This window comes from Pithys albifrons, chromosome 8 (genome assembly GCF_047495875.1).
Source record: "Pithys albifrons albifrons isolate INPA30051 chromosome 8, PitAlb_v1, whole genome shotgun sequence".
Lineage (NCBI taxonomy): Eukaryota > Metazoa > Chordata > Aves > Passeriformes > Thamnophilidae > Pithys > Pithys albifrons.
In genome coordinates, this window is record NC_092465.1 from 26,952,010 (window position 1) to 26,971,384 (window position 19,375).

At 40.7% G+C, this 19,375-nt stretch overlaps 1 protein-coding gene across 5 annotated transcripts in view; it reads right to left on the minus strand.

Moving 5' to 3' along the window:
• Positions 1 to 4,701: 4,701 nt before the first annotated feature.
• Positions 4,702 to 19,375, minus strand: part of INO80D (INO80 complex subunit D) — a 35,440-nt gene continuing 20,766 nt past the window's right edge. For 4 of the 5 annotated variants that reach the window (XM_071563017.1, XM_071563018.1, XM_071563021.1 and 1 more), the window contains exons 7-12: positions 15,506 to 15,730; positions 13,385 to 13,494; positions 11,357 to 11,490; positions 9,662 to 9,879; positions 9,112 to 9,269; positions 4,702 to 8,178 (exon numbers count right to left, since the gene is read on the minus strand). In XM_071563017.1, coding sequence (XP_071419118.1) covers positions 7,010 to 8,178; positions 9,112 to 9,269; positions 9,662 to 9,879; positions 11,357 to 11,490; positions 13,385 to 13,494; positions 15,506 to 15,730 — 2,014 coding nt within the window. In that variant the 3' untranslated portion in view covers positions 4,702 to 7,009. The remainder of the gene's footprint in view (positions 8,179 to 9,111; positions 9,270 to 9,661; positions 9,880 to 11,356; positions 11,491 to 13,384; positions 13,495 to 15,505; positions 15,731 to 19,375) is intronic. The other variant, XM_071563020.1, reaches the window with a different exon arrangement.

Consider the following 19,375-nt stretch of genomic DNA (forward strand, 5'->3'; position numbering starts at 1 on the left):
ATAGATATCTGCAAGGTAGCAAAGAATAGCTGTACACCTTGACACGGCAAAGATCCAGTGTAAAAAGGTGCTTCACTAGTTTGTTTTTCAAAAAAAGCTTGTATATAATTTTATAGCTATTAAAAACACATATGCAACATAATTCATTACACTCAATACAGCTTTAGTATAAAACTTATAATTTATGAGGTGATGTTAATAGCATAAATTAATATACCATTTCTCTTAAAATCTACAATAAGTATTCTGAAAGCTCATTGGGGAAGGGTATCTTTAAATAAAAAGTTTAAAGCTGAGCGTGATGAAAAAGATTCTGTATGTTGAACTTGAGATGAGAGCCCCGAGAAGAGAGTCCGTAAGCCAGACATTGTTGACTTATAAAACTGAACAAGGATTTCTCCTTCTTGTACTCTCACTTAGGTGACGCTCTACCTTAAATTATTATTTACTTTTAAAACTATTTACTTTTTTCCTTTTTTTTGTTTCTTTTTTTTTTTTTGTTAACTGCCCTTATTTCCACAAGGAATCCCTGAGACATACCCAAAACTGTACAGTGAAAGTCATCACTGTTCAGAGAAACTGGTTCAACCCCTTCTTGGTAGGATGTAGCTATTTTGCATGAGAATCAAAGTGTCCATCACTTCAGAATGAATCTACTTGCACCAGAACCAACTACACTGTTTAAGACGCAGGTCAGAGTCATTTCAGGGTAAATCAGTCCACTCCAAGGTAGAAGCCAATGCCATCGCAGTTAGCTACATCAGAGCAATCTGCACCAAAGTTAAAGTTTTCCAGAGGATATCTGGGAACGTTACCTATCCAGAGTTCACCTCCATGGGCACCAGCTGACAACGACAGAAAGCAGGTTAAACATTAGCATCACTGGACCAAGTTCAGCATGCCTATGTGGGTGACACATGGGTACTCTGGACATCTCAGTATGTGTGTTTGGGGGACTAGCAAGGGGAAAAGTATGAAGAACACATTTTTCCACAGCAAGTTCAGTTTTATGGTCAAAATCCCAAGTTTCAACCTATTCACTTCCAAAACTAATTCTATGGCCTAGAGTAGACTGAAAAGGTGCCAACACTTACTTCAAGGAGACATATCCATATCTCCAAGGATTGCTTGACCTACAGACACACCTTTCATGCTTCCACTACATTAACATTATTCCATAGTAGCTAGAGAAGGAGTGTGTGAATGCAAAGTAAGACAGGGGGAAACCAAAGAACTCAAAACCATGAGAAGTACCAGAATAGCAAAGGGAAAAGTTCCCAAAATAGTCACTACTGTGTTTTGTTGGGGTTTTTTTTGAAAAAGAGGCTGAAGACATGAGGGAGAAAATTGTTTTAATGCATCTTTTCTAACTCCTTCTCCACCAAACTTTTCTTCCCCAACAACTGTGTTTCTGTCTAATTTTAAAGACAAGACCAGAACTTCACCTGATAAAGCTAAGGTGTCTCATGACCAGACCTCTCTTAAAGTCTACGTTTAAGTTTAGCAGTCACAAATACAGATTTTTTTTCACCAACCCTCCTTACTTTTATTTGGACTTGTGCGTATTAAGAAAGAGTAATTTAGATTTTTCTTTGTGACTTTCTACTGACACACCTCTCAAAAGAAGAGGAACTTCTGAGAAGTTGCTAAAAATACCTGTAAATTCACTGCTAGTGTGTGCACTCCCATGATCAATGTTGTACCCTTAGCATCAAGTTCATGACATATTAGTGTGCTGTGAAACATCTCCTTACTCACCAATCTGAGAAATACTTTGATCTATTGTACTGTCATTTTAGCATCCAAAATGCATGTTATGAATTGGAAGAATCTCACCTTTTCTTTTTACAGTGAGATTTGCTCAGAACTATGGAAGACTTACTGGTTGGCATTACTTATACTGCAGAAGTGTCTGAGAATAGGAAAATAGAAACAAGAATGATGAAGAATGCAGAGTGGAAGGAAATAAAGGAGGCACGAGAAGTAGCCCACAAATCCCCATCATTAAATGTTACCCAAAAGATCAGAAAGACCTTCTAATCAGAAGATGAGAAAGACCTAAAGACCTGGTCAGCACATTAACCCAAAAAAATTCCTTCAGTTACTATTTCTACCACCACTGCACCTTGCATCAGGTCTGCACAGGAGACTCCTTTATATGTGAAAATACAAAAGGAAAAATACACCAGTTCCACCAGGGAAGCTGCCCAGACAGCCACACAAACATCTCACTGCAGAAAATCACTGTAGGAAAGTTTTCTATTGTTTGTCTGCTGAAAGCACCTCCTGCCACCATCTCTGTGCCCTGCAAGTCTTGAAAGGTTCAACTGCAGGTAGCTGGACCATCTAAAAATTTTCCCTCCTCTCTACTTACAGGCTCATACTGATGGAGAATTCATGAGTGGATTTAGCTCACTGCAGCACAAAGACAGGAAGAAATACCCTTGAAGGCCTGCCAACGCCTACAGGGAAATGCAGCAGCAAGGGGGCTGCAGGAGCTCAAGGGGCAGCTGGAGTTCAGAAGCAGCATAGGTGGCCACTAAGGCCAGCTTCTCAGGGAAGACACCCATCCACTGTTTATTGTACACCTCTGTAGGACTCTCTGGGCAAGCAGATTCAATCCCAGAATGTATTTACATGTGGTTACAGCAAAACAAAGCATAAGACTGAATCCGGTTACTGCTTTGCAGGTTCAGTCCAAGGCCTTTTGTCTTGGCCATACCCCTAAAGCCAGTGGCATCACACTGTGCCTAACAGCTCACAACAGAAATTCCCAATTTTTCAATACTCATCTTCCTCTTAAAAAAAAAATAAAATTAAAAAGCCACTTCCCTTGACTTCTCTTTACTAATAGGTACAACTCTCCTTTGACAATATTTTTGCTGATTTTTGCCTAGCAGGTGATAAGCTTCTCAGGGCTTTCTGAATGAGAACTGCAAATCCCCATTTTCAGCGGGATATCTAGCGCTTGCTATCTTCTCCACAGTGCCTGAGGCAGACCTGCAACTGTGCTACCTCTCAGCATTATCAGTTTAAAGCCTTTGTGCACAACCATAGGGAGAAGCATGCTACTAACGAGAAGGGATCTAAGCAAGAAACTGGAGGAATCGCAAAGCAGGAGAAGACAAAATGATGCTGTTTTCCATCTTCTTGAATCACACATACATCATCTTGTTTAACAATTATGAGGGCAAAAAACAAATCAGCTATGAGCTATCTAGGCACATATGGCTCTCTTCAAAGTTGGTGTAAAGTCTTCCTAGGTGAAAGGAAATGTCAAAGCATATGGTAAAGAATGTCTTAGACACCAGGGCAGCACAAAGCTGTTCCTGATAAGCCTCTGCACACTGTTAAAATTCATCTTGTGTTACGTACTTTTGTACAAAGACTAATTGAGGTGCTATGATTGCCAAAAATGATGTTACTGATATTCTATTCTATGTCTAATTTTTTTTCAATTCTTTAAAACTCAAATCTTATGTAAAGAAATTAACCTTTAGGTTCAACTAGCTTTACTCCATTTGTTAACATGTAAAGGGCACAACAGGTGCCCTTCTCAAATCTTCTTTGAGATGAAGCATCTCAAATCAATGAACTGAAATTGCTACACTGGCTCTTTGGTGAAAGGGTGATGAGACTGCTAAGCTATATGAGCTGATACTCAAAACTTTATGAGGGAGTATGGACTCTACTCAAGAACTACATAAATAACAGCCTCAAGGACTACCTTAACCAGACCTGCAGTATTTCCCGGAGGAAGAGGTGTGGAGGTGTGAAACTTCCCTGACTGCACACACCTCTCAATTGGATCTCTTGCATCCAACAGTAAGACACTGATGCACTGAAGTCAACAGTCTGTGTGGGTGTAGAAGCCCATCTGGAATGATCCACCTTGTAAAGCTAAGATCAAGACCCGTAACTGACTGCTTGGTAGGCTGTAACCATGAAATTGGTGGCAGTGAAAAAATGGGGGGTGAACCAGGAAAAGGCAAGAGTGGTGGCCCATTTCAGAACATTGTGTCAAACAGGACAGAAGGATTCCTATTTCAAATGTATACAGACTGAAGTTTATTTTTAAAAGTGCAGCTTTATTGCAAACTTAGTTTGCTCATGGAAAAATGTTATGCAGTCACTTTTCTGGGAAGAGTCATCAAGGGATATACAAAAATGGAAATCTAAATAGGGAAGAGAGTTGATATCCTAGGCTCTTTTAAAGAAATGCAGGTATATAAAAGCCATTGATTGCAAATGGGAATTATGGACCTGCATACCTCCAACGGCTTTTGAAATTCCCTGTCTAGATCAACACATGGGTTAGGAGCTGAGTTCTGTTAGTTAGATCAGTACAAACTCATGGTGATCTTAGACCAAAAAGCTCCTCTGTAATTCATGCCAAAGAGACCAAGCAGAACTTTGCTCTCAGTTCCTCTCCTTCCTTTCCCCCCAGCATTTGCTAAGAAAGGGAAATGTGACGTGGGGCAAATATAATCTGCACTAGCTGCAGCTTCATTAAAAGTTTGATGGGCAGAAGAACCATTTCAAGACTGAAGTCCTGAAACCAATGTATGGAAATTAACACCCTCTAAAATTATGTGAATGCACAAGCAGATTAAAGAATTATCTATTTGGTATACTAGTTCTCCACTCTTTTTCAGTCAGTCATTCAAACACATTGAAGAAGGTATATGGACACAACAAAAATAATTTGCAAATCAAACAGTTGTCTCCTCAACAAAGTATGGGTAACATAATACAAAAATAAATAAAAGCCATGTCAGATTTGCCTCACTCACAATACCACTGGGCATTCCTCAATCAGCAGGACAATCACAAGCAGGATTTCATAGGCTTCAGTTAAACTTTTTATGTGATTTAAAAACATTTAAATGTTACAAACATATTTAAATCACCACTTAAAAATATTCGGCTTATATTATTATGATCTATTTTACCAAGTACGAAATAATGACTTCATAACAACAGAAGCATGAAAATAATTTTTGTTTCCTCCACCCACATACACTTGCAATTTCAGGAAAGGACGTATGTATCATCCCTACTCTTTTATATTTAAAGAGGACAGATCTTTCAAGAAAAGAGGAATAGTATGATTGCTACAATAGTAAGAGAGAAGACCTATCCCATTTAAATTCCGTTCCTTAGGAAGATGAAAGGAGAGGTTTGGGTCAGAGATTTTGGTGCATGCCTGACTGCTAAAAAAATGAATTTCTATAGTAACTGAACTTCATTCAATGATCCTTTGCTCAAAAAATTTATTAGGCCTCCCTATTACATGTGCTTGGTTATCTCTTAATTTCCTGAAATAGACTAGAATACACGCAGATAGGACTTTTTACTGTAAGGTAGAATGAAATCCTTCTTCTACATGAAAGGACTGATATAAAAAATTTTCTCCTTTCTCTCATCTGCATCTCAGAAACAAACCAAGAAAAGCAGAAACTTGTTATATCAAATATGAGCTACTTTTACAGTCAAAGTCAGAGTACAGTAGCAAGTTTGAGTCCTATAGAGTCACAAGCAAATTCCTTTTTTCCTTCTTGATAAAGTGATGCAATTGAACACCTTAGAATTTCTGCTGCTGCAATATCTTGGTTTAAAAAAGGTAAAATTAAATAATAATAATAACAACTAAAAAAAGACTCTAAAACCTGACTCCTTTCTTTAGGAACTGAAATTACTACCATAGAGTCTGAATACTATCCTTCGCAGGTGATCAGTACTAACAAAACCATCCTGTAGACAGAAGGAATTCTTATCTATTTTGTGTTAGTGATTTCACTTTTGGTTAGCCATGACTGCTGATAGATACCTGCTAGTTTCTTACATACATTCAGCTTCCCAAACAGAGCATCAAACCCTACATGTGTCGAAAAAACTATATGGCTCTCAGGGGATTAAAAACCATCCAAGAAAGTCTCACTAGCTAGACATACTTTGAGAAATACATCCATTTGAAACTTTCAAAGGGTCTGACCTAGACTTGTGTGGATGGGCAGAATACCAACCAAATTCTTCTGGTTTCGTCTGGGAAATACCTGTTAGCCTGTCAGGCATAGAGTTCTGGACAAAGACACACTTGAAAAGGCAAATCATCAATGCTACAAGGCCACAGTAATTCAACAAGGAAGGGAACCTCTACACAGGAATCTTCACGAATCCATGATCTAGTTCAATCCTATTTCTGTTTTTGTTTTTTCCCTGGGCTAACTTCATATCCACCTTCAAATTTATGGGCAACCAGTCAACTGATCCCTTTGTTACTCAATGAATTACAAATCATAATAAGAAAACCCAAAAATCAGCATGCAGTAAGAACAGTGACCAGTTCTGGAAGGGGACAATTTCCACTTCTTCACCAAAAGAAGAAAAGGAATTGCTGCTCCCTGCACCCCAAACATACACACGCACACAGAGGAGGCCAAGAGACTATTTCAAGAAACTGCCAAACTCATCCTTGAACCATGCTCTTGATTTAGAACTTCAGCGCACCATTCTCAAATCAATGTGTGCAGCCAAGTTTTCCATGCCAGATGCTACCTTTGAAAAAAAAGTAAATTAAAAATAAAATAAATAAATCAAGAGACTTCTGCCCACTGGAAAACTTTCTACCAGATGCAAATGGGATGGCAAGCACTGATCCGAACCCTAGGGAACAGTAACATGCATCAGTGATCTGAGGTATCTTCCCATTTCTAGGTCTTACTGCTAAGATCAATTATATCCAATAACTGTGCTGTATCCTTAAGGAATTATTGGGGAACGGTGAACCTGCCTGCAAGAAATGAGCACCAGTGCATAACAAGCACATGTGAACGCTACAGTAAGGTTCACAGAGGGCTAACCCTGGTCAGTACTGAAGCAGGGGTTTTCTTCTCAACCCCCTCTTTAAAAAAAGGGAAGAGAGGACAGAAAAAATAAAAAAAAGGAAAAGGGGAAAGATAGAAAATACAGGTCCCCCATCTACCTGCATGGACCCAGGCAGACAAGCTCAGCTGGAGGTGGTGAAGGGCGCGGATGCGTTATTGGTACTGGTAGCGGTGGCACCGGTCACTGCGAAGCCCGTGGGAGGAGCTATGGAGCTGTGGCTGGGCTGCAGGTCCTTGGGAATGCCACTGTGGGAGCTCAGCTGGTGCCCGAAGGCTGCGCTGAACTGAGGGAGCTGTTGCTTAGGGGAGGTGGAGCCCATGAGTTCAGCGGAGGCAGGACCCATGCCACTGAAACTGGTCTGCGGTAACCCCGGAAGCACACTGGAGCTGTTGGGGGTCACAGTGGCGAAGGCAGGCTGTGTGGTCTCTGAGTGCGAGGTGGTAGGTGGTGTGGACAGGGAGGTGGACAGGAGGTGTCCATCTGCACCAAGAAGGTTGCTAAACGGAGAGGGGTCCCCAAGATTGACAGGAAGATTTCCCCAGTGAGTTCTGGGGTTGACCACCCCGCTAAGTGGCACATCCAGCTGAGTTGGGAGCAAGTGCTGTGCCATCATGGGCATCTCTGCTGAGAAGGTAGCTGCCAAGTTATCACCAGAGAAGGATGTGGTGTGAGGGGATGTGATATGGTCACTGTAGGGAGACGGCACATGCTCACTATCATAATGGCTTCCATGGGGTGAGGAGTGTGAATGGTCACTGCTGTATTGCTGTCGTGAGGTGATCAGGTCATCTGCCTTGCTCAGCAGCTGGGCAGGGTGGGGCCTCTGGGAGGCATGGCTGCCATCATGAAGTCCATGAAACTGTCCTGGGAAGGTTCTCTCCCCAAGGCTGCTCTGGCTTATCAGAGTGGCAGAAGTAAGGCCAACGTTGGCTGGGGCTGAGAACTGCCCCTGGATCTGCCCTGCCAGGGGCGTAGGTGGGTTGGACAAGGTAGCAGAACGGAGCAAGTTCTCATCCAGCTCCAGACCGGAGAAATTATCATGTACTATACGCCCATTCAACAGCTCCCCCAGATCCGTGTTAACCTCTCGACTCAAGGACTGCATTCCTGGAGCTCCAGCACCTGTAGAGAACACCCCTATCGCTCTATCTGACAGGTCCTGAACTGGCACACCATCTGTCTGTGTAAGTACTCCAATGGTACTCAGGCACTCAAGAGACGTTACAGCCTGTAGGGCCCGTTCCAGTTCTTCGGCCTCTTCGGTAGTTGGAAGGAGATCTCCATTTTTACCTGTAGAAAGAGGGACACCAGAAATCAGCACACTCCTCTCAGGTGAGCCTGGCAGGAATAGACAGTTCAGCACAGAACTGCAGTGTATGATAACCTCCCAGCATGGCTTGCAGAAAGTATCATTCATCAGTGTTCACTAAGTAAGCAAGGTAAGAAAAGCAAGAAATTACACCTTCCTCTTCAATGGAACTCCCCCTCTCCACCCTTCTTTTCCACATACCATGATGGGAGATACCTTTTAAACTTCCTAGACCTAAAGTAAAAATGCTTAAGTAAGATTTTCTTCAATGCTGCAATAACAAAAATAGTCCATAAACCCCCTTCTACTTACCACATTACAGCCTGGACCTAAAATTTACACAGACAGTATAATTTAAGTTCATTTCAACTCAAACAGAGTCTGATGTCATGTTACATCAGAAAATGACCAAAGAAATCACATACCCAACTCCGGGCTGTTCTACTTTCTTTGTTTTATGTGATAGGTACTGAGTTTTAGAATGCAGAAATTCAGGCACAGTTCTGATCAAAAGCTAGTTTCAAAAACATATTTAAAAATTTTATTCTCACTCTCTTCTCTTTTTATCAAAGCCCAATATTGACTGTGATTCCAGCCCCACTTGATGGCAGAAAGATGCCATTACTGTGAATATTCTTGATTAAACTGTAACACTGACAGGCAGTAAAAACGTAAAATGAATTATTAAAATACTAAACCAATTAGGATTTTCAGAGCAGTAATTGTATGAGCAAGCAGAGAACTATACACAGCCTTCTTAGTGTCTGCTTTACTTCAAAGCTCACAAACAATAGAGCAAATGCACACTTCCTTCTCTAGAATTTATTACCTCTGTAAGAAAGCAAGTAAGTTTAGAAACGCTCACTTCTTCAGTTCACTGACTGTGTTCATGCTAGCATAAAATAAAATGGTACCTTCAAAGAAATCAAAATCTTGCAAGTCATCGGGCAGCCGTGGCAGGACATCAGAGAAGTCCTCCTGATTCAATTCCAAGTCATGTGGAATGTCTGAGATTTCATTGGCGATATCATCAGGCAGCTCATCAGCACTCAGTTCTGGTGTGGAGGGGCTCCTGAACAGAAAGGAACATTACTCCCTGGTGTTCAACTCTGGTTCCTCCAAAGGACAACTATGCATGCATATCCATCTAGAATCGATTCCCTCCCTCCCACTTCTTCCCCCATCCAGGAAAACATATTTTTAGAAAGTTTCTTTAGGAAGCTTATGCTTAGCTTACTCATTAAATAAGTAAGATGCAACAGAGAAGACATTTTATCCATCAAACCCAATCACTGCTCAAAACCAAAATGACCCACTCTGAAGTTTTTTCCAACAGTCACATGAAGATGCAATTTCTAGCCCTGCTCCAGATGCTGATCATCACAGCAAAACCACACCTTTCTCCAGTGCTCACTGACAGCACTCAAGCCAGCAGTGGCAAACTGGGGCAGGGCTACCACTGACCGTATGTGGGGTATCTCTACTGGCAGTGAGACACTGGCAGGCATGGTGAGGTTCCCTTGGGGCACTGCAGGAGGAATGGGTTTCTGGGGCCGGCGTGGGCCTCGCCTTCTCTTCTTCTTATGTTTTTTGGTAAGTGCAGGTGGCTTCGTTTTTTTCCTGGGTTTCCTCTGCTGCTGGTGCTGAACTTTACGGGAGCTGTCTCCTCTCAAGAAATTATCCTTTGGGAGCAAAACAATAGCAATGGGAGCATACTGAGAACAAGTATTACTCTCCTTGCTTTTTTCACCCTGGTCATTCCACAGACATTCACAAGTAATGGAAGAGAGACTGCAAACTTACACCCAGGCATGGTTATAAAAATTGAGCTGTTTCCTTCCTCACTGACCCCAATGGCAGAAATAATATAGACCAAGTTATAAGGTAAGCTAAATAAGAGATTTATATCATGTGCAATATCACTTTTAAAATTATCATAGCAAACCCTAACTAAATCAGTGCAAAACTGTAACCTTAAGTAGCACTCTTGCAAGTACTAAAGACAAAACACTGTTGTGAAGGAGTGTTAATGCAGATAGTCTGCAGCAGCTGAAGCCAGAATCTCCAAGTGTCCACTGGCGTAACAGAGGGATAGCACTGAGGAAATGGAATTAAAACTGCTGGACTGGGGTAAGGATGTTGGGTAAACAACTACGGTCTTATTGCTTCTGAACAGCAACCATTGACGAATTAAAAAACAAATCAAACCATCATCAGTCTTCAGTTGCCATCATACTGGGAATGGCAGAGGATTGTATTTGCTACAGAAGTAAACCTTAAGAGAGACACTGAAGATTGCACAGAAGAGGGGAAAATCTCATACAAATCTGTGTAGCACATTTTAATCCAAAAAAACTCCCTAATTCAAAATTATTGGAGAGGCTGAACAAAAGCACTAACAAAAAACCCACAAAACCCCAACAACATAACAACAACAATGACAAAAGGCAGTTTTACAGCTAATTGAAGGTGATACAAGACACCTTGAGGGAGGGACATGACAGAAATGGGTTTGTAAATTATCCTAAAGGTTTTGTTCTGGAAGATAGGAGGCATAAAAGGAGAACAGAGGACATAAAACTAATTTCTACATTCCCTCAACTTGAGGGAGGCCTTGCTTTCCCTCTGGGATCCACAGATTCCTGAAGGAGATGAAAGATAAATTCTAGTAGTTACTAAAAGGTAAATAAAGTAGCAAACCCATTATTCGCATGCTTGTAATTGCTATCTACATTTCTTCTAGAAAATATTTTGGGCCCCATGTACTCAGACTTCCTAAGCAGCAGTCTTCTTAATACCACACTCACACTATATTCAGATCCAAGGATCAGGAGTGAGCCTGAATAAAATGACCACAGGATCTCATGATGGAGGATCATCCATTTCTCAATTCAAAGGAGGAATCAATTTTTTTCCAGTAAAGGATATTCTCAAGCACACTTTATTGTATCTTCAAAACTATGTAAAACAATTTTACAACATACTTTATACTAACTGGGAATGTTTGGCATGTTTTACCTTCTTAAGAAAAGTAATAGGAAATGAGCTGTTCATTTCATAAACTTGCCAGTTGTCAAGGAAGAGTTCATAGGAAGACCAGGGCTGAAACTCCTGATCATCCCAATACACAACTATATACAGTTTTGGTTCAGTACTTACCATTTTTTTGGCATGTTCTTCGCACAGAGGTGTCTGATGTGTAATGTCAAAAACTGGCACAGAGCACTGTTGACCATCTGCAAACTTGGCTGTGCAACTTGAGAAGAGCTGCTGAGAACGATTCAATAAGATATCTGTGCATTTCTGCATCAGGAATAACACGAGACAATGATGGAGGAACGCCCTTTGATTTATCAATCTGATAAAGATCAGAGCCTTCAACTCTATCTGTCCATAGATGCTATTTTTAATGAGTACCTTAACTTTGCTGTTCAAGTTCAAAGCTAGGTAAGGCTCAGACTCAACTTTTAAAGTGAAAAAACTGCATTCATGCAGAACCTCTTAATGATTTTATCATATACTGAGATAGTTTTATAAAAGCAACCATTTCACTAATGAGTTCTTAGCAAAAAGAAGCCTTTTCCTGGAGTCTTAATCAATAGATCAATAGTACCAGTTGGAACAGTGTAGTCAACAGGACTATTTTGTTACAGACTAATGACAATCCATACTGAAACATTAAAGAAAGAGTATTTCTTAATTCAATCTTTTAAGGTACATTCTTGGCATTTATCTTTAGAGCACAGAAAAAAGTTTCAAGATCCTTCCTGCTCCTCTGAAAAAAAAGATGTGCAATCAGACAGAAAGGTCAAATAAATCCAAACGTAAGCTTGCTGAGATCTCCTTCAGAAAAATCCCTTGCAGGAGGGAAAATTTTTCCTGACTTACAGCAAATCAAACAGATATTTCACTGTGTTTTTTTCAAACATTAGAAGCACTGCTTCAATCTTGAACAGTTCTTAGACTTCAACACCACTATGTACGTTCATAAAATGTTAAAATACACACAAAAATAAAAAGGACAAAGAAAATGAAAGCCCTGCAGAACAGTCCAGATAGCAGACTTGGATGGACAGGTCAGAACCAAGAGCCTGTTACTTTTAGGAAAGACTGTTTCCACTGAGAAGAAAATGCAGAGTGTAAAAATGGGCATAAATGCAAAATCACTACTCTTGACTACTCTGCTCTACACACACCAACAAGCAAGACCACTTAAAATTAAAAAAGTAAACAAAAACCATGAGAATCATGAGGCAAATCTCAAACACAACTGCCTACCATGGTGCTCTCTCATAGAGGGGTTTTGAACTGCTCTGCAGACCACTTTTAAGGGGCCTACAAAATATGAACCAAGAAAAAAAAGGCAACTGCAAAACAAAAAGGTTGAAAAGTTGCTGCAGTCTGATAGTAACTGGAACAGATCAGCACTAGTCACTTAAAATACCCAAACCAAAGGTCCAACAAAAGAAGTGACGTCAAGAAAAGCACAAATAATTCTTCAGCTGAAACAAAAAAAGGCAAAGTCTGAAGAATTTTTAAGTATTACAGGTCATTAAGTCTGCCTGTTGATAGTCTTCAGAACCAAACCTCACTTCTAATTTGCTCTCTTCTTTCTGTGATCTTTATTCATTGACCCTTAACATCCTCTTCAAGCTTTGCTTGAAATTCCAGCCACTGGGAAATCCTTCCTCATCTAGACTATGAGGTTCTGTGACCCCTACTGAGGTTCTGTGACCCCTTCTGTTCTGCTGCTTTAAACAATGCAAAGTATGGTTTCCATCTTTCTACTCAGTGTAAGTCGTCTTTTTACATTACGTATAAAAATCTGTTCCAACTGTCATAGGAAGATAGTCTATTGGAACCTACCAAGAACTGCATGAAAGCCAAGAAGCTGAAAGCCACATGGTTTGTACCAAGCATCATGAAAGATGGTAATTTTTGTAAAGGTTTCTTGCACCCACCAAATACAGCCTACAAAGTAAAATGTCACTGTAATAGATACCAGTGGCAAACTACTTCTCTTCACTGTCAACAAATTAAAAGCAAAGTAGTTGATGACACATTAACAAGTAGATATTTTTTTGTGAAAACTTATTTGTCCATACAGAAATCTAACAAACAAGCAAAAAATCCTAAAACAGAACTTTCACGCCTGAGAATGCAAATCCCAAAAAGTTAAGAGGATACGCTGAAAACAGTGCCTGGTGAATGGAAGGGCCTTGTTAGTGCACTGCTCTCCCTTCGAAGTTCCACTACAGGTTGTTGGTTCTGCATCTCTCTGTCTCGCTTGGCTTGTGCTGAAAAGAAAGCATAAAAGAGTTTAGAGACAAAACTCCAGTCTCAGGTTGTCACTTAAAACAATTCTTGCACTGAATGTGGCACAGTAGGATGAAAAATTACAACACACGTGTGTGTATCATGATCCAAATGGGGTGCACACTACTACCAGACTCTACACAGGGACACAGAATTATGTCAATGACAAGTGAAGGTATGACTGCAGCAACAGGGTTCTTGTTTGTTTCACAGGGCCTTAATTATAATGAGAGGTGCCGAGTGCTGCTACCATGTAAATATTACACCTTGCAACAGAGCCAAGGGCAGCAGTAGTTGAGTATCAACACAGGTGACCCTCAAAATGAGGTCAGTCTTTAGAATACAATGTATTGGGTATGCCTACATGGGCATTCAAGTGCACTTCCAATCCCATTCATAAATCAAAACGTGCTGAGCATCACCAGGGCTTACATGCAAGCATGTGCTCAGACAAACTTAGCCTGAGCTCTGGAGTGGCAGAGCCTGAGCGTGCTCAACATGGATAAAAGCTCTCCTTCATCAACGTGCTACAGCCCAATCCACCAGCAGGTGCCCGGAGCTGGGTGCTCCCTCAGCACAGCTCTGTGCTCTGAGCCTGAGCTGCAAGCAGGCGACCAGGCAGCAATGTGGACGAGCACTGCAAGCGCTACACAGCTTGCTTGGTGTTGGCCTGCTCTCCAGGCATGTGTCACCTTCATGGAGACAAAGCTGGCGATTCCAGGGCTGGCTTTCACCTCTGTACATGGTGTTTTCTAGGTTGACAAAAAGCTGTCTGTAGCCTTACTGTTTTCCTTCAACCATTTCTGTCATCAACTGCGCTTTGACTGAGCAGTTTCAGTTAGCAGTATTACTCCTGTGAAAAATTTCGTAACTGAACAGACTGCAGTTACTTAAATTAACCAGAGCAGTGATGACAGGCACACCTCGCTTTGCTGGTCTACCCAAAACAATCTTCTTTTGGCATAATAAAAGGCAAAAATAATGGGGGAAAAATTCAGCAAGAGCTTGCCAGTTTTGGCAACATGTTGCTGTAGTTTAAGTTTGGAGAAATTTCCACAGTTCTGCAAACTAGTAATGGACTTGTATGTTACACCTCTGAGCAGCACTTCAGCATCACTTCATGTACCCAACAATAAACCTTCCATCATGAACGACAGCCCACTGTCCAGGAACAAAAGTATCCCATTAACCAGAATATACTCTCAGGACCGTGCTGCAGCCTGCATCTCAGATTTTATCCACTACATCCCACAGTCACATATCCTGTAAAGCAAAACCACAACAGCAAAAGGATGCTGCTGATACCCCAGACATAACACCAGAGTTCAGACTTAGTCTGTTCCTGCACAAAAATGAATCAACCAACTCTCCATATGCCAAGAGCTGGAGGGATGTTGACATTATCTAGAAAGAACTCCCACAGAAGGTAACCTTCAGAGTTGTTAGAAGATATTTATTTTGTTGCCAAGTTTCATTTAATGTTAGATTGAGTTAAATCTAACAAAAAGCATGAGCTTAAATTTGATTTGCTGGGAAAATAATTAAGAGGAGGTACAAACTTTTCAAAAAAAGCTGACTGAAAAATGAAATCTGAATTGAAGCAGTGAGCTACAGACCAGACTGCACATCTTCAGAACTGGGCATAGTAAAGTAACAGATATTTGAAGGAAGCCAAAACACATAGATTAATTAATGAGAATAAATTTTAGCATGCCACTAACTTCTTTTGTGGTATTTAAAAAATCGGGCCCAGATACTGTTGAACAAACAATCCATATTTTAAAACATAAAGCTGGAGAAGGCCTGTCTTCATGGAAAACCCTGTATATGCCACATTTATTTTACTCCACTGACAGGCAATCAGGTGTCATGGTTTTCCTGCCTTGTGCATGAATACCAGTTTCAGAGTTCAGCATTTCAGCTGCTGGATGCTCAGCCCATCTCCACCCTGTCCAGACCCCAGGTTACTGCAGTCACAGGGGAAGCGCTAACCTGGCACAAGCACATGTAGCCCTCCGGAGTTCCTGTAAGAGCTGCCCAGCCCGCTCCGGCTCTCTGCTGGCCGCCTGCAGCAAAGCTTTCCGGAGCGTGTGCCGGCATTTCTTCTGACGGGATTCTGCCCGCTCCAGGCGGCAGAGGTGCTTGTATTTCTGCTGAAAGTAAGTGCAAAGTCTGGTCACCCTGGAACTCCTGTCATCTGCATTGTCATCATCGGACCTGAAGGAGGGAAAATAAAAACAAATGGGCCTTAAGTTACCACTTTGTTTTCCAAGGAAGCTCTTTTGTCTTCTTAATTGAATTGTTAAGTTGGTATCCACCTTCTAACCACACAAAATCCAAAGGCTGAAATCAGGCAGGGTTGCTTGAGAAACGGTAAGAGCAGAATCCCTTTTAAATTCTAAAGGTACTTGCCCTTCTTAGTATGTCATTATTAGAGATTACATCAATTTATCATCAAGTCTGACACATTTAAATGTCTAGAGCCTGCTGTTCAAAAAAAATCTATACTGTTAACCTTTATTTACTGTAAATGTCTTGGCAAATGAGACAAACGTTTAACTCAAAGTGCAGTTAATGGAGAGGACAAGGGTGGGGAACTGTGAGTGGAAATTTATTGAGGAAAGGTCATGCTGGAGTAGATGGCCAAATTCTAACAAGTACCAAAACTGCTGACTTTTTCCAATTCCTTTTGCTCTGCCAGGTGATGTATTCCTTTCTAAACCAAAATACACACTAACACAGCTAACAGCTGATAATGATTTCTCCTTGCATTAAGGTTGAGTTACAGTACAGTAGTAGAGGAGAAATTCAGTTAACTCCAAAGGTACTGAGGGAAAAATCAGACCAGGGCTAAGCAATGACCAGATGAAGGGCTAATCCAATTCTTTTGTTTGCTTAAAAAAGCCATTTCCCATTTATCTTGGCTTCCTGAATGTCCAGGCACATATCAACGAGACCATCAAACCATGTCTACACATTCAGTCAAATGAAGTAAAAGTCATGAAACAGAAAATCATCACTGGAACTTGTTAAAACAACAAGGTCCATGAAGTTACCAGAAGTCCCCCATAATAAGCACTAGTTTGCAGAATGAGTTTTTTGTTCATGGAGCAACAAAGACTTTTTCCTTAGGGGGAAAAGAAGTGCTTCTTTTGGGTAGAAAGAGGTTTTTTTAAGGTAGATTTTTATATGTTTCAGATTTGTTCCTTCCCTCACATTGAAAGAGTCAGAAAAAAAGTCACTGTATGCTAAAATATTTTTGAACTGCAGTTTATGAGAGCTTTTTTTAAAAAGTGCATGAAGATACATATCAAAGATGTAGAAGGAAATCATGCCTGCAAATGGGCAACAGCTTATTTTGGGCCAAACAGTTTTCAAAAGTCTATTCAGAATTTTGTTTCCAGGCCAGTAAGATTAACCAAAATGTTCATATGTTCAAAGAAACCTAAAAATATAGAAATAAAACATATTTTTATTTTTTTAAAAAGTCAAGTACTGACAATGAAAGGTACTTCTATTGTTGTCCTTTCATAAACAAGTTTGCCAACTTCTATTCAGTTTATTCTCTTAAACTGCAGACAGAACTTCAGAAGTTCAACTTAATGTGTGGCATTTCATTTTAAAAAAGATTTCTGAAAGTGCACACAAACCATTTGATAATCCAAAATGCTTCTTCACTTTCAGACTGTCATGTGTAAACACCAGGGGAATTATTGCTAAGTGTTCATGAAGAAAACAAAGACAGCACAAAGCAGCAGAAAGGAAGAGCACAAGGGTAGCACAAGCAGTCAGGCACCACCAGGGAACAAGAACATTCTGTCTATTCAGAGACACTCCAACAACTATACTTCAAATCCCTCCTTACACAGAGTTTTGAAGAACCTTCCCTTTTTTCTTTAAGCTATTCCAGCTAATGTGAGTTATTAATCCAACTTTGACATCAGTGTTGATATTTGCTCCTTTGAGTGAGCTGGCATGAGGAGGGACTCACACTCCTTTTCTCAAACTTGCTACTTGAAATGCTTGCTTTATCTTTATTTCAGGGTACAAAGTGAAAAATTACTTTGTTATAAAATCATTTTGTTTTCCAGTGCTTTCTAAGCTACCAGACCCAGTAATCAAATAACCTAGGGGAAACCTTCATCAGTCTGCAGAAGGAACAGCCCCTGCTTTCTCTCCAAGCTGCTGCTCCCACAAGGGATTCCTCCCACCCCAGCAGCCTTCTCTGCCAGCCACCCAGCCTGCACTGCACTGTGCCCACCACCAACTCTTGTGCTACTGTTTGAACTCAAACATTTGTGTGTGCCTGCCTCAAAGCGCTGCATCCCAGAATCCTGGGAGCATAGGAACATGACTTTTCAAAATTAAAGCACAGAATAATAAAAGCAAACATTTGGCCTGCGTTTCCACAGATGATTGCAACAATATGAATTTCACAGATTAAAAGGCCAGAAGGCAAGTGAACCAAAAAATGTATTACTGTTGTCATGGTTTAACCCCATCCAGCAGCTAAGTACGACGCAGCTGCATCCTCAATCTCCCTGCTCCCTCTGGTGGGATGGGGAGGGGAATCAAAAAAAACCACCTTGTGGGTTGAGCTAATAACAGTTTAATAATGGAAACAAAGTAAAATATAGCACTACTATTTATTGTAATGATAAAAAAAAGGAAAAACCTAGAAAAACACATGATGGCCTGTACAACTGCTCATCAACTGACCAATGCTCAGCCCATCCCCGAGCAGCAATCAGCTCCTCCCAGACAATTTCCCCCAGTTTATATACTGGTCATGATGTTTAATGGTATGGAGTACCCCTTTGGCCAGTTCAGGTCAGCTGTCCCAGCTGTGCTCCCTCACTGCACATCTGCACTCCCTCTGGTGCACTTCCTCTCGGGCAGATCATGGGAAACCCAAGTGCCCTTGACTTGGGGGAAGCACCACTTGGCAACAACCAAACCATCAGGGTGTTATCAACACTATTCTCATACTGAACCCAAAACACAGCACTGTACCAGCTGCTAAGAAAATGAGCACTATTCCAGCCAAAACCAGGGCACTGTTAAGACATTAATTTTAAACCAAACTGGTGAATTGAGAGTTTAATAGCAGAGTGTCACACAAGAAGTACAACAGAAAGTAGAGGATTCTCCTCACAATCACATAAGCAGAAATGCTGAAAACCAGCTGTCCAATAAAACAGAAATTAACTGTTCACTTTCTTTTCATAGTCCACTCTGAGAAGCACCCCTCCCATTGTCTTCCATGATGTTAAAGGGGAAAGGACAGAATGAAGTTAGCTGGTGGGGACCACAAGCTCAGACACAAATGAACAGATAAAAAATAGCTTTCATTTTACTGTGAAAAACAGCAAGTAAAGCCTGTAAAGTAAGGGATGTGATTTCAGAAAGTAAAAGTTTTAGGAAACAATCTCCATTGGTTTTCTGGTAAAATAAGTCTCCAAAATTTAGCCCTGTAACAAATCACTGCCTGACTAAGTTAGGAGCCATCATTTTGCACCACCAGATTAGCAAGACAAAGTTATTTGGACAAATCAAATCTCCCCAGAAATAGTCTGAACTAATTTACCTTCAGCAACAGACAGACCACATTGCAGAAGTGTCAAAGTGAAACATTTCAGGTAATAAGAACCTCTATAGAAGCTTGCAGAACAGGAATTAAAACTTTAGAAAGCTGACATCAAGTGAATTTTATCCATAATCAAAATTAGTAAGGCTGTTGAAGACCTAACACAGGGCAGGCTGATGGAAGCACAAAAGCAGTCAGTAGCACATAAAATTTTGAACATCATGATTAGTTAAGACAGTGTTTATCTGAGGTGCACAGAATGCTAGAATGGAACA